The sequence below is a fragment of the Gobius niger genome (assembly GCF_951799975.1).
Source record: "Gobius niger genome assembly, chromosome: 11".
NCBI classification, from domain to species: Eukaryota; Metazoa; Chordata; class Actinopteri; order Gobiiformes; family Gobiidae; genus Gobius; species Gobius niger.
In genome coordinates this window covers 12755334-12769617 of record NC_136862.1, presented here as the reverse complement: position 1 = coordinate 12769617, position 14284 = coordinate 12755334, and the positions used below count along the sequence as shown (strand labels likewise).

Genomic DNA, 14284 nt, shown 5'->3' with positions numbered 1-14284 from the left:
CAGTCTTCATATAAAACAAACCAAAATCAAGCATAAAGAGGTCGTTCAAAGCCCACAGCCCCAAACGGACACATATCAATCAACATATACATATATACAAATCTCTACATTCTTTCCGACTCCATTTGATAAACATTCTGTATTGTATGCAGATGTGCAGAATCCCAAAGCTCTCAAAACCGAGGCTCAGTATCAGCATGCAAATTGTCTTCCCATCCATCCATCCATCCATCCATCCATCCACCCACCCCTCTGTGTCCTCCCTGCTTCAGCTGGCACCATCCGCTAGAACAGACTGAGCCAAAGATTGATAGAGGAAAGCGCAAAGCAAAGCAGTTCCTGTTTTCTAATCAGCTGCTTTTGGGGACAGCACTGGCTCGAGTGTTGTTTGCAGCTGCAGCCTTAATCACAAAGGCATTGAAATGCTCCTTTTTTTTACTCCCGACTGGGAGATCGGGTTACTCCTCGTGATGGGCACAGAATCACTTCGTTATGTAAACATTGAGAGCTTATTTAGCTAATTCTGATTTACCAAAACGTGACTTGAAGTAAAATTGGATTTAAATAGGCTAAGCTAATGAAATAACCCTGAGCCTAATTCTGCTTTAAAGCCACACTGCGGAACATTCCACGTTTTGCTTTGCTATACAACAAGAACCTTTAAAACTGCAAAATGCTGATAAATAAACAAACATCACAATGCCATGCTTCCTCTAAATGGTCAATTAGACACTGATGAAGCTATTTTTGCGCAATCATCAGCATCATCCAAATAAATAATGATTATTTCGTTTGAAGAGAACATAACATCAAAGCAAAAACAAAACCCTCTCCATGACGAGCTGGTGATTACACGCTCTTAACAAAAGTACGAGTTAAGACTGAAGAGAAGTGAGTTTTTTTGTTTGTTTGGTCATTTTCACCAACAAAAACCCACGTAATTAAATAAATGCTTGTATATAACTCAATCCATGTGTGAAATGTTACACAGTACGGCTTTAACAACCCGTTTAGTGATCTGAAGTGATCTTAGAACGGCATTCCCCCCCCCCCCAAAAAAAAACATCCATTTGCTGCAAGAAAAGTGCAAACTACATTAAAATAAAAGCTCCCATTTGTGGACTTCCAAGTGCACCATCTTCAAGGACACCCACTGACTTGTTAAGCCAAAGGAATACTTGTGCTTTCTGCTCCCACACGTTATTTGTCACTTCTTAAATGCGTTTTAGTTACATAATATACTCTGTTTTAAAGGACACAGTTGGGGAGGGAACAAAAAATAAACAAAAAACGAAAAATAACCCAAGTTGGAATGAAGTTGAAAATAAATAAATAACAGAAAAAGTCTGGTTGACATCTTAAACATTCCCTGCTGTGCCCTTTTTGATTAAATTTCACAAACAATGGCACCCAAAAAGGACAACAACACTGACTCCTATGTACAAGTTTAAATAGCAAAGTAAAGCCCTGTATTTCTTTGAAGAGACTGAAGTGGTTTAAATGCTTAAGGTTCAAAAGCTTTTTTTTCTAAATAGGTGACATTTTCTGAACCACTTTTTGATTTTTTTTTTGTATTTTTAGAACAAACAGGAAGCATGCAAACAACCATCTTGGTATCGAATGTTTACAGTGATAACAGTAAGACCTGGTAACGTCGTGATGTAGGAAGTTCACAAAGCCTGAGTGAAATTATAAATGCCAGAGCAAAAGTTAAGTGTCCCTTGTGTTACAAATGCGTCGATGAGTGCACAGTGGTACGAGCAACAACTTTTTAAGAGGAAGTGGTGTCAGACCAAGCCACTCCGTGCATTAAGGCTCAAGACGAAGGCTCATCTTCATGAAGGTCCTCCAGCTCCCCTTCTCTGGGACCATCCCCTGTACTGGTTTTTCTGTAAAGGGCAGAAAAAATGTAAAATCTCTGTCAGCTTTTGTGAAACATAGCAAACAGGTTCCTCTGGGGATGAAGATTAAAAAATAAATAAATACAACCTATTTCTTTTGTATTTGTATTAGGAGACAGTGGGAGACATGGCAGCGGATTTTCCAATAAAATGACAGCTTGGCACTTTTTATGACAATAAGCAAAGCAGAGGAGACGGTGATGAAAGCAAATGCGCGCAGATTTCGACTTTAGCCACATCACTTGAAGCCACATTGCATGTAGGTTACCTTAAAGAAGGGTGCAGTTTTAAAGATGGCCGGAAAGGCCATGAATCCCTGCAGCAAGTGGGAAAGAAGATGAGAGGTCACAGGTAATAGAGAAAATGTTTGTGGTTTATTGGAAAGACATGGTGCTATTCGTGTCTGAATATAGAGGGGGAAACTTGGAAAATTAGAATATCGTTCAAAAGTTCATTTATTTCTGTAACTCAACTTAAAGGGACTAAATGCAAGTTGTCATTTTTATACTCACTACTGCCACCTCAGGTCTTACGTGTAACTGCAATCTCTATATTAAGCTCGTGCATGACGGCACTTCGGACACAATTAAAACATTTTTGAGTGCAGGATTTTAGAGGCAGTTGTGGTGAACAGGTCTGAGCTCATTCTATACATTAGGACATTGCTGGAACATGTAGGGGGAGGAAAATACATAATTTTAACATTTTTAAACTCTGTCTAGTCCCTTTGTGAAACTAATGATATAGATATAGATGACATGCAAAGTGACATATGTCAAGCCTTTGTCCATTTTCAAAATATTTTCAAATTATTTTATTTTTTTACAAACTGAGCCATAAAAATCAAAATTTAAACAAACAAAGGCTATACATATCTCACTTTGCATGTAATGTGTCATATTCGTTTCACAGTTTAAGTTGAATAACAGAAATGAATGCACTTTTTAACGATATTATAGTTTTCCGAGTTTCACCTTCAAGTTGTTTTATTACATCTCTGGTCAAGGTCAATGTATATGTTCTCCCAGCAGGGGTCAGTGTTGTTTCATATACTAATGGCGACAGTCACCTAAGGTAACTGCAAGCACTCAACCCAATGGAAACCTGATGCAGAAGATGGAAAATTATCTAATAAAACTGGAACACAAGGGAAATAGATCCACCGATACCCAAAGATAAACGTACCACTTGAAACAGTCCTACAGCGGAATATTCTCCACATTTTGAACAATACAATCTTCAAATTAAATTACAACTTAATTACTTTTTATTCATAAGATAAGTTTCGTTGAGGCAAATATCCAAGGTCACTCCACTCCTCTTGCGAGCTTTTCAATTAACCTGTATGTTCATCCCTCTAAACCTTTTAAAGCAGAAAGCAAAACACAAAGAAACACTTATAAAAGCGGTAAGCCCTGGCGCACACAATTATAGAATGAATTACGGTGCTATGGCAACACAAGGCAACAGCTGCTGCCTCGCGAACCCGTGCTAGTTAACCTGATACAGTAGAAAGGAAGGAGAGGCGAGTGTGAAGCATTGTCTCCGGCAAAATCCGAGGAGATTGCCGCCGGCGATTGGATCAGTGGGCAGCCTGAAGAACAATTAAATGTGTGGTGCGAATGTAGGTGGGCGACCAGATGGGCTCTTCCCGGACACTGCGCTTACATGAGGAGGCTGCCAGGTGCGGACATCGACCTCTCCTCCCGCCGGCTCGGACACTCGAACGGATTACTGAAGGAGCGCTTCCTCAGCATCGCCTTCACCAAAATCTGAAACATGGGGGAGACATGTGAGAGCGATGAAAGGAGTGGTGGGTTGTTTATGTAAAGGAAGGGTGTGTAGCATGTGCTCTTGCTGGTTAAAAACGCCACCATGACCACGACTGAACCTGCATACATGCAAAATATGAACATGCCCTACCTTATTGAAAGCTAAGAACAAGAGCTTTAACTAATGGAGGCCTGCATTAGGAAATCCTGATCGGTGACAGGTGCTGGGGACACAAATGTGCAATATTTCCCTCCGAAAAATCAACACACACAACCCATAAGTACGGAAAATGGACACCTTTTTAAATAAACTGCTTTAAAAACCACAGCAATCTGTTGGTGCTTTTCGAACAATTATGGTGCACTCCCTTTAGGGTTAATGCAGGTGTAAAGCAATTATAGCTGCATGTGCTAATTAGCGGTCTGTACAGTCATGCATATATCATTTTCCACCCATTAAACACATGAAAGCAAACTGCCAGGATGTTCTGTTGGAGGAAAAACAGCTACATGTCCTTCATCCTTTAATTAGTGTCGGCAGTGGAGACAGAATCCAAGCTCGATCTACATCATGGTGGTTCAAGTATGGGGCATGGCATGCTCTATTTACTAGGTGTATTGCTAAGGCAGTCAAATCATTTATTACCAGTGCCTCTAACAATCTAATTCATTAGGAGAAGGTTGTCTCTCCCACATGGACAAAACAAGTTGCCCTCTGCTGATTAGAAGCACTACAGCCTTTCATTTATTTGTGCTTGCAGGTGCAGTTTAATTATGAAACTTTCTCTCTCCTACTGAGCAGGACCTGAGCGTGTGCGATCAGTTCAGTTTCTTTCAAGGTCATGGTGATTTTCTTACCACTGCAGATAGGCTGGGCACAAACTTGACGGAGTTCTGGATGTCCTCCTCGGTCACCTCCACCACAGTGCAATGCTCCTCCTCCAGCGGCAGCGGGTCAGCGCCACACTGCGTCACCCACTGGTCCAACTAAAACACACGAGGATTCAAATGAGAAGCACAGGACGTTTTCAGACTTCTCTTGACTATTTTTTTAAGTCTAACACTTAAAATTATGCACATGTATTTACTTATAGATAATTCCTCTGCCCCCTATTGTGTACATATATTTGAGATCACTCTGCGAGAGAGTAACAGTGTTGATGCACTATAAGCTTAACATTTGGTACATTAACAATAAATAAAACTGAACTGCACTGAATTTGAACATTTTTAAAACATATTAATAAACAGAGGGATATGAACATAAGTGCTGATCTATGTTTATCCCAATGGGCGCCCAGTCAAACGCTAGAACTACCACAACACAAATACTTGGATGAGTGTCAGGCTCCATCTTACAATGTCCTGCTCATAAATTCGTCACTCTCCTTATTGAGCTAAAAAGCGGGGAGTTACATTCCTGCTGCAACTTTATAAATGTAGACTGACCGGCGCTCGTATGTGAGAAGAACAAAGAAAGATTTCGTGTTTCATAGGTTTTATCTATTGAATCATTTTGTAATCAGGGCATATTCTCCTGGGTGCCCAAAGATTTGGGGAGGTGCTCGAGCCCTGCAGATCCCACTGGATCAGCACCTATGGATATGAATCTTTCATGAACCCATAGTAAATGGATACAATTGAGGTATAGCATAGAGCTTCCCCAAAAACTGCAGCTGTTGTGAGGTGTTGTGAGGCCAGTATTTCGGCACATCAGATAAACTGTGGGCAGGTGGTCGTAATGTTATGCCTGCTTGATGTGTATACTGTAATGTAGTTAATGCGTTATGGCAGTCTTGTATCTTTAAGCTGCAGTTCTGCAGTCTAGTATTTCATGCATTAAATTCACTGAGCATTTTTTATTTATGATTCACCCATTCCATCACTCTACCGCACGCATTAAAGCAGACATAGATTTATGAATGGGTTCTTCGTGTTCCGGCCAGGCAGCCATTTGTTTTGATTAATTGTGGATTTGCAGAAAAGCTCATCTGAAAAGACATGGCAAACTCGAAACATGTAATCCATCACGCTGTCCAAATGTGTCTTTTTCACCATGTTGATCCACAGAGCGACAACAGAGATTCTAGCATTTATTCTCACGGCAGCAAATGTGACATTTAGGAAGAAGGCTAGAAAAACAATAAGCAAATACGAGCTTTGACTTCAGAATCATGTGGATATTAACGGCAAGTCACTGCAAACTACAAGAAATCAACTTTATACAACTAAAACACTTTTATATTGACAGCCTCACTTCAGTCAGTCTACTCCAGGGCAACTGTGGCTGTAATAGCTTATCATGGAGTGAAGAAAGAAGTAAAGAAATTGTAAGTGTTTATGAGTGTCCAGAAAAGTGCTATATCAATTTCATCATAATCCAAAAGAGGAGACACTGTGGCTCAATGTAATTCAGAAGTGAAGTTCCCACTGGTTCTGAATACACAGTGCTATTAAATATTTGGCAGCTGGTTATAATGTCAGGTTTACCGCACAATAACAGTGATTTTAAAATGTGTGTTGCCTAATTATCTGCTGTTCCATAAACACAGTGTCTCATAGCTGAATGACTGCGCTGTTTCATGGAAAACAGAAGGCAGAATAGGGGAATATTATCAGTGCAGGGGTTGTTGTGGGACCGGCCTGTGTCACTAATACTAACTAAGGGACGGGCAGGTTCTATCATGCCCCGCAGCACGAGAGCACCACACGCTGATCCCCGCAGGACCTCAGAAAGTGCCTTGAATACCAGGAGGGACATCTGTAAAGTGAGTGATATACTGCCATAAGCTCGCAGTAGTTCAAACCTTGATCTCGGGAAGAGTGATTCTGCTGTCGGGGTTTTTGTCCAACATCCGCAAGATCAGAGTTCGCAGCCCTTCACTGACTTCAGGCCTAAGAAGAAAGAAGAAAACACATCAGTGTATAAAATGTGAGGTGAAGTTTGTCTTTTGACTAAAATATCAGTCCATAGCAGCAAACAATCTTTTCATATGAATTTTAGTATCATGTAAATAATGAGCTTTTCAAAATAGCAAATGTATATTCACAAACTGCATTAAATCTGAAGCACAAAAACACAATCCTTGATGGGAAAAAAGCTTGTTAGTTTCTAATGAGTCATAGATATGTTTGTTGCCTGAGAGAAAGTTCAAAAAACTGTATGCACAATAACTGTAAGCCATCCAACATACATATTGTTAATGTTGCATAATGTTGAGCAAATCTCCCTTAAGCCTGAGATGTATTTTACGAGTCTGAGAAACTCACATGAATCACTCGACATGGCCTTTTACAGGCACAATCACCCGGGCCAGATGCTGCACAGAGCCATCTGCACGGATTTTTCACAGCTGTATATGACATCACCAGACTATACACTGTAAGTGCCATGATCAGTTAAACAGCACTCAAAGTCATTAAACAACAACCTACACATGACTTATTTCTCTTGACTTCTATTTGGAACTTGTAATTAAAACAAAATGCACACGGTGGCTACATTTAGATTGTGCAGTAGAAGCAGTGGGAGTAATTCAAACTGAATGTTTTTCCATCCAGGGAAATAAAAGCCAAGTTCATAGTTTTAGGATGAATTAGCATCAGGGGTGTTCAAAATTTTTCTTTTTTTTTTTTGGCTCAAATGTCAAAAGTTCATCATAACATTGATAATAACCTTTTGGTGTAAGACAGACCTAATATGATTTCATGTTTAGTGACCTAATCATCCAATTAAAGCACTGATTTAAATGTTTTAATGCAGTGTTTCCCAACCAGGGGTACAGGACCTTAGGGGTGCTCAAGGACTTAGTGGGTAACTTCACTTGAAGAAATAAATGTTGTAATCAACCGAAAATGTGAACTCTTTACACCTAACCCTATAAATTAAATAAAAAAACAAACCTTTACCATGTTTATTTGTTGATTAATTAACATGTGTAAAAGGTTGACATAACATTTTAAATTAATTTCAGCATGTCCTCTAGTTAGAGGTGGGCAATTTGCCAAAAAAACTATTTCACGAAGTGGTTTATTTCAAAAAATGGAGAAAAAAAAAGGTGAACTTGAATGCTATTTGAGTAAGCTTATTTAAAAATTATATTTTGCAATTATCAACACAAAAGGTCGTCATTTTTTACTGATAAATAATAGTTTTAATTGAGCATTTTATAGATAACCGCTAACATCCTTGAGGGAGAGGGTGCACGGAGCACAAAAAGAAGGTTCAAGGGTTACTACGCAAGTCAAACATTTTGAAAATAAAAAATGCTTTGGCCACTAGTTTATAGTCCTCCACACATGGTTCAATGCACCGCTCTTGATGATACAAACCAAGGAGCAGCTCAGCTTAAGTGGGACTAAGAGTCAAAAGACAGCAAATCATCTTGTTTAAAGGGGCTAGACGCAAGTTGGTCATTTTATACTCACTACTGCCACCTCAGGTCTTACGCGTAACTGCAGGTCCTATATTAAGCTCGTGCATGACGGCACTTCGGACCTGAATTAACAACTATTTGAGTGACAGTGCAGGATTTTAGAGGCAGTTGTGGTGAAAAGGTCTGGGCTCATTCTACACATTAGGACATCGCTGGAACATGTAGGGGGAGGAAAAAACATATTTTTTTCACATTTTTAAACTCTGCATAAACAGAGACCTAGACAAAGTATATTGCCTTGACTTGCTTTGTCCATGTACGAATACTTCTTCGTGTAGAATTTTAAATTGTTGTTGCTGTGCCCAATTTGAAGAGTTAGAATTAAGGCTAGATAATCATCAAATGCTCATTAATCTAGTTCAGTTAGATAATCAACAGTATTTCAAGCATGATATTTACCTCTTCCTTTCTACCTCCTCGTAGACGACTATCATCTGGTGCAGGCTGAAGAAGCTTTTAACAGAGCCTTATTACACCTCATGTCTAATGACAGAGGGCAGTTATCATTAACGACACAACACTCTGTCCTAACACATACACTGGCTGCCACTCACGCGCCCTCCAGATCTGCTGCCTCAATGCCTCGTGTGCTTGTTTCCTGACGGTCTCACATTTACTGTATCCCTGTGACCAACCCAGACAGACCTCAATATTTTTTCCTCTAACCTCTGGGGTCCAAGGTGAGATGAGTGGAGTAATAGAGGTTGCGGGTAACCAAGCCGTCGACACATTTTTTTTTTGATTAGATGCAGGTGACATTTAACGCGCTGTAGCCAGCAATTCATTTCCCCCTCGGAGAAAAGCGTTTTATTTAAAAAGTCAGATAGGGCGACTTTTCTGTGCGGTGTGCTTACGGCAGCAGCACCATTGTCTGTTCTTATTAGAGGCAGAGAGGGAGGCAGGGGATGTACTCACGATTCTGGGAACTCCACGGGCTTGGTCCTTATCTTATTGTGCAAAGCCAATATGTAGTCATCAATAAACGGGCACTGCAGGGGAAGAGGGGAGAGAGTGAGCAGAAAATGAAGGAATTACCACTGAGCTGGAGGACGAGCAGTGTCCCTCGAGACAATCTGAGAGACAAGCAACAACAGCAAACCAGATGAGGATGTGTCAACAATGTTGCTCGACCAGGCATATTAATAATTTAGAATGAGCATTGAACACATCATCTATGCATCTAAAATCCTTGATAGGGCTGCAGAATCTTGGAAACAACCATTTTCTGACCACATGGCAAAAATATTGACTTAAGTAAGAGTAATGTTACTTTGAAATAATTTTACTCAAGTACAAGTAAAAAGTAGTGACCCCAATAAATACTCAAGTACTGTTTCAGTGCAAAATCTGATTTATGTTTCAACTGCAGCAAAAATGACGAGAAACCAAATTGATATTTCCCATGAAAACACCCTAACCCTAACTCATGCCCCTAGAGGCCATAAGCGCCATTGCAGGTGTCGTAGCATGTTGCGTTGTTTTTTGCTCATTAATTGTCCGTGAGAGTAAATGCGACGCTGTCAGAAAAGACAAAGGGAGAGAGGAATATTGAACATTGTGCCACAACCCAATTACACAATGGAGATAATTTTTGTCACTCAAACTTGGCTGTAAACACTACTAAAGTGGGGCTAGTCCACAGTTAGCTTTGCCCGTTAGCTCGTGATTCCATTAGTGTGTATTGCGCCTCCGGGTCAGAGCAGGGAGACACCTGGGGGAGATGAAAGACCCACCAATCATCCCATCAACACTTGTATTACCCCCAGAGGGACTACGAAAAGGATTTATTAAGGTAAACAAGTCACTTAGTACTGCTTTAATGAGCTTTTGTAACTTTAAAATGTGCTCACAGTGGCACAAGTAACTTTTTTTTAAGTAAGAGTAAAGACACTTCATGACAATATTACTCAAGTAGAAGTAAAAAGTACTGAATGCTATAACTACTCTAATAAAAGTTACTGAAGTGCTTGTACCTGAGTAAATGTAACTGAGTACTACCAGCCTCTAACTATACAGCAATTTACGCTTTTAAGAACAAGTTTGTGGTGGTGTAGTTGCTTTTCAGGGATATGTCTCAACACAACTAAATATTTGTTTAAGTACTTCAAAAATACTGTAAATAGTGTCATGCACTAAAACATTCCCCTAGGAGGACCTGTCACCCCCCTTTAGTCCAAGTTAGTGATTAACGATGGACATTTTTGTGCAAAGTAATGCCTGGGTTTGGGTCACCATGGGTCGGTTTGACCGCCATCATCGACTTGGAATACAAGTGGTCTGCCAGTGAGCAAAATTGCCAACCGTTGCTGTACTTGCAACCATTCAGGTTCTGCAGCTCTACCTGACATGATATTCTGTAATACTGTGGATACTTGCCTTTCCGAAGACAAAACAGTACAGAGTGACTCCCATCGCCCACACGTCCAGCGCCTGTAACAACAACAACAAAGTCTAAATCAACTCAAGTCATTACAGCCCTACTCCTGTGCCCTTTCAAGTCCCTAGCAGGGCCAAATTAAGTTATTTGAACGATTGATTGATCGAGAACGACACTAAATCAAGTGTCGATCCAACAATAAAATGGATTGTGTCAAAGGAGAAACGTGCTGCAGGCATCCATTAAGTGTTATTCTTTCCTGCGCTTATGTAAAGAATCAACTGCCCACTCTCAAGGAAATTTACTATTTATACAATCACATTAAATGATAACGCGTTGCCTTGAAAGCTGCACAGCCGGGACCAGCGCCAGCGTGTTCAACTGTGCTGCCAAATGACCATAGACAAAACAGGACCGCGCAGAAGAAAGTAGTAGAACAATGTCTTACCAGAGTGAAATTCAACCTGAGCCGAGTATGATTCTAACCAAATGCAACTGAACAGCCCTCAGATCCCGGAGGCTTTTTGCAATTACATATTCTCTGTTGCCCGAGCGTTTTTATGGGCACACAAGGTCCTTTCTCGGCCAAATTCATCACCTCTGGCAGCTATTGATGGGAGGAAATCGACTGTGTCTGATTGCTCAGAGTGGGACGTTGGGTTTTAAAGCACTGGCTGTAGGCGGATGAGGAGGTCATTTGTGAGTGAATCAGCAAGAAAGGTAAATGCTCAGGTCTTTGCACAATGTATGACAGGCGGAGGCTTTCTTACTTTGACAATATAAGGGATAGGAATACGAGCGTAGCCATAATTTCAACCAATGTTTGTGAACAAAGTGTACCATACTACATACATACAGTACTTAATAAATAACATGGTAAATAACATTCTAGTAAATGTCTTCTCCAATAAAGCGTACGAGACATCTATCCAACAAGAAAAAAACAAAAAAAGACCCAACTCCTGATAGTGAATACTAGTAATAATGAAAATTGTCAAGACAAATCCCTAAAACATATTCACTCATCAACCTGCTGAGGAGCTGTTCTATTTCACTATGTGTAAAGAAAAGCTTCTGAGCAATCAATTTCAGCTAAGGCGTGGGTGAAAAGGAAAGTTTACTCTTCAGATTAGTAAGCCAGAGGTCTAAAATCTCATTTCGACTTCTAATAATTTTCAATTTCAGATGTAGCCTTACTCATTCACCTGCAGAAGCTTAAGCCACAGGAGCATTTATTCACATCAAGTACCATTCGCAGTCTTCTGTGATAGCTTGTGCTAACTTACTTTGCCGCTGAAGCTTTTGCGTTGGTCTGAGAGCGTCTCTGGCGCCATAAAGGCCGGTGTGCCTGCGGTGCCGGACAGTAAGGCATCGTTCCCCTCGAACTGGTTACTCACGCCGAAGTCTGCAATCTTCACATGGCCGTCATCTCCCAGCAGCAAATTCGAAGGCTTGATGTCCCGATGGACGATCTTCTGGTAGTGCACTGGGTAAAAATAGAAAGAAGCACTTTACACAATCAATACGCATTAATAAGTGTGTTCATGTACTGTGGGTCATTGCAGAAATAAATGTGCTTGAATTATAATTTATTATGGCAGATACAAGTACAGTAGCGAAAAGGTGTAGTTTTATGTTTTTACTTCATATACACTTCTGTCAGTGGCAACAAACTACACAGCATTTGCTTCACCAAAATAAGTACATTTTGGATGTTCCTAAAATATGAGAGGTAGTAGAGACTTTTCCCGACTATGGAACGGTCTCCTGTGTTCGTCAAGTCTCAGTCTGTTGGACAGTTCAAGTCTAGTCTGAAAACACACTTCTTCTCCCTGGCCTTCAATAATAATAACTTTGAGTGTATCTTGGTTTTTATCTGTTTTTTATCTCTATGTGTCTCTAATTGTTGTTGTCAAGCACTTTGGTCAAGTGTTGTTTTTAAATGTGCTAATACAAATAAACTTGAAGTGAAGTGAATTTAATTTATACAGAGTACTTGACTGAATGGAGGGCGCCTGAAGCTGATAAATACCTCTGACCTTGGTTTGATTGTTTCTGTGTGTTGCACAAAAGAACACTTCAAAGATTTCACAAGTGTTTTTATATTAATTTTTTCATATTAATTTTTTCATAACTAATAAATAGAAAGAACATTTTTATTGACCATTCTTTCCAAATCAGTATCATTTCTGCACAGGGTACATAGAGCCGCATCATGTAATAAAAGTTCAAAATGTCATGACATTTTTACTCAATTGTGCAATAAAATCACATTTTGAAAAAATGCACCGTGACATTTGTGACAATTCTCTCATTTTGCAAAGTGCTTATAATTCACAATGTTAACTAAAGTGTTTTTGCCAATTCGTTGCTGCTGCAGCTGCAAAGGGCTTAGGGTGTAGTTATTATATTTTTAACAAAATGCATTGAAAGAGTTTAAGACAAGATGCAGCAACAAAAAGTTGTTTCATTACACAATGAAGAGAAAGTTTAATGTGGTGCTGTTACAAAATGTTCAAAGGGTCAAACATATGGGCTGATTCAGTTCATATATAGAACATATTATAAGCTATAAATAAACTGAGGAGTAAAGATATTGTCTTTGGACAGTAGTTAATTAGATAGAACGTCAGGCAAAAACAGTAACAGATAATTTACAAGTCGACTTACTCGTGTTGCATAACGTTTAACTTGTTGCCTTCAATGATGGCTTACACACAACAATTACCGTGTGAGGGACAGCGCTTTAAACAACAGCGGCTCATTAAATCAAGGGTCCGAATGCTGCAGTACATCATTGTTTCTAAGGGTTTCAAGAAGCACCTCGAGGCAGAGAAAGAGGCTGCATTGATCAGTAATGATTGGGCTCATCGCCCTGTGAAACAGATCCACTGCACAAAATGAGCACACAGCAGGAGAAAACGCTGATCAGGTGGACAGCGCAGGTAGGTAGAAATACACTACCTGACCAAAAAAAGAAGCCGTCACAAAAAAAAGGTCACATGCGACAATATTTAATTGGACAGTTTATCTACGTATTTGGTTTTAGTACAGCAGGCATTCTCTGCGGCCTCGTGTCAATAAGCTTCCGCAATAACAAAAATATCTAGTGTGCATCTTTCACCAAGATCTTTTATTGATGATGGGAGAGTGTGACCACTACGCAAAGTCTTCTCCAGCACAATCCAGCCTGTTTTCACTGAGAGCAGCCCTAACAAGCCCCTGAACTGCTCAACAGTTAGGTGGCAACTTTCTTTTTTTTCGGGCAGTATTTCCTCAACAGGAGATACTTACAGTACTCTATGCCGAGGATGACGTCTCTGAAATACTGACGAGCCTGCTCTTCTGACAGAGGGTTTTCTGTGGGCACTTCCATCACTGGACTGAGACAAAAGAGCACAAACCCACATCCTTCTCATATCAATGTCCTCCAAACTACTGTGTGGGGGTCATTTATTAAGCAAGGAGCTAAATTGCAAGTAGCACTTAAAATTAGCGAGTTGCACCTGATTTTCTATGAGAAACTGTGCGTATTATTAGTGCCGCAAATGTGATATGCGGGATGAGCGGCAGGTGAACAGCGGACATACGGCTCGTCAATACGCCGTCGCTGTTGTGCACGGACCTCGCAGATTTCTCAAGGTTTAAAGACTTTAAAAGGACGTGGGACAGACTCGTGGAACCTTTTTAATGGACAGCGGCTGTGAATGCAGTTCGATATACAGCCAAATAATGTTGCACTGTCTTTATAACCATCCAAATTTTGCGCATTGTGGCAAAATTGACTTTGTTTGCATA

General features: G+C 40.1%; 1 protein-coding gene across 2 annotated transcripts in view; it reads right to left on the bottom strand.

Annotated features, from left to right (window-relative positions):
- Positions 1 to 1069: 1069 nt before the first annotated feature.
- The window catches only part of camkk1a (calcium/calmodulin-dependent protein kinase kinase 1, alpha a), a 56803-nt gene continuing 43588 nt past the window's right edge, over positions 1070 to 14284 (bottom strand). The window contains exons 9-17 of one of the 2 annotated variants that reach the window (XM_079565844.1): positions 13781 to 13869; positions 11773 to 11972; positions 10486 to 10539; positions 9025 to 9098; positions 6481 to 6568; positions 4532 to 4660; positions 3570 to 3673; positions 2170 to 2217; positions 1070 to 1889 (exon numbers count right to left, since the gene is read on the bottom strand). In XM_079565844.1, coding sequence (XP_079421970.1) covers positions 1817 to 1889; positions 2170 to 2217; positions 3570 to 3673; positions 4532 to 4660; positions 6481 to 6568; positions 9025 to 9098; positions 10486 to 10539; positions 11773 to 11972; positions 13781 to 13869 — 859 coding nt within the window. In that variant the 3' untranslated portion in view covers positions 1070 to 1816. The remainder of the gene's footprint in view (positions 1890 to 2169; positions 2218 to 3569; positions 3674 to 4531; positions 4661 to 6480; positions 6569 to 9024; positions 9099 to 10485; positions 10540 to 11772; positions 11973 to 13780; positions 13870 to 14284) is intronic. The other variant, XM_079565845.1, reaches the window with a different exon arrangement.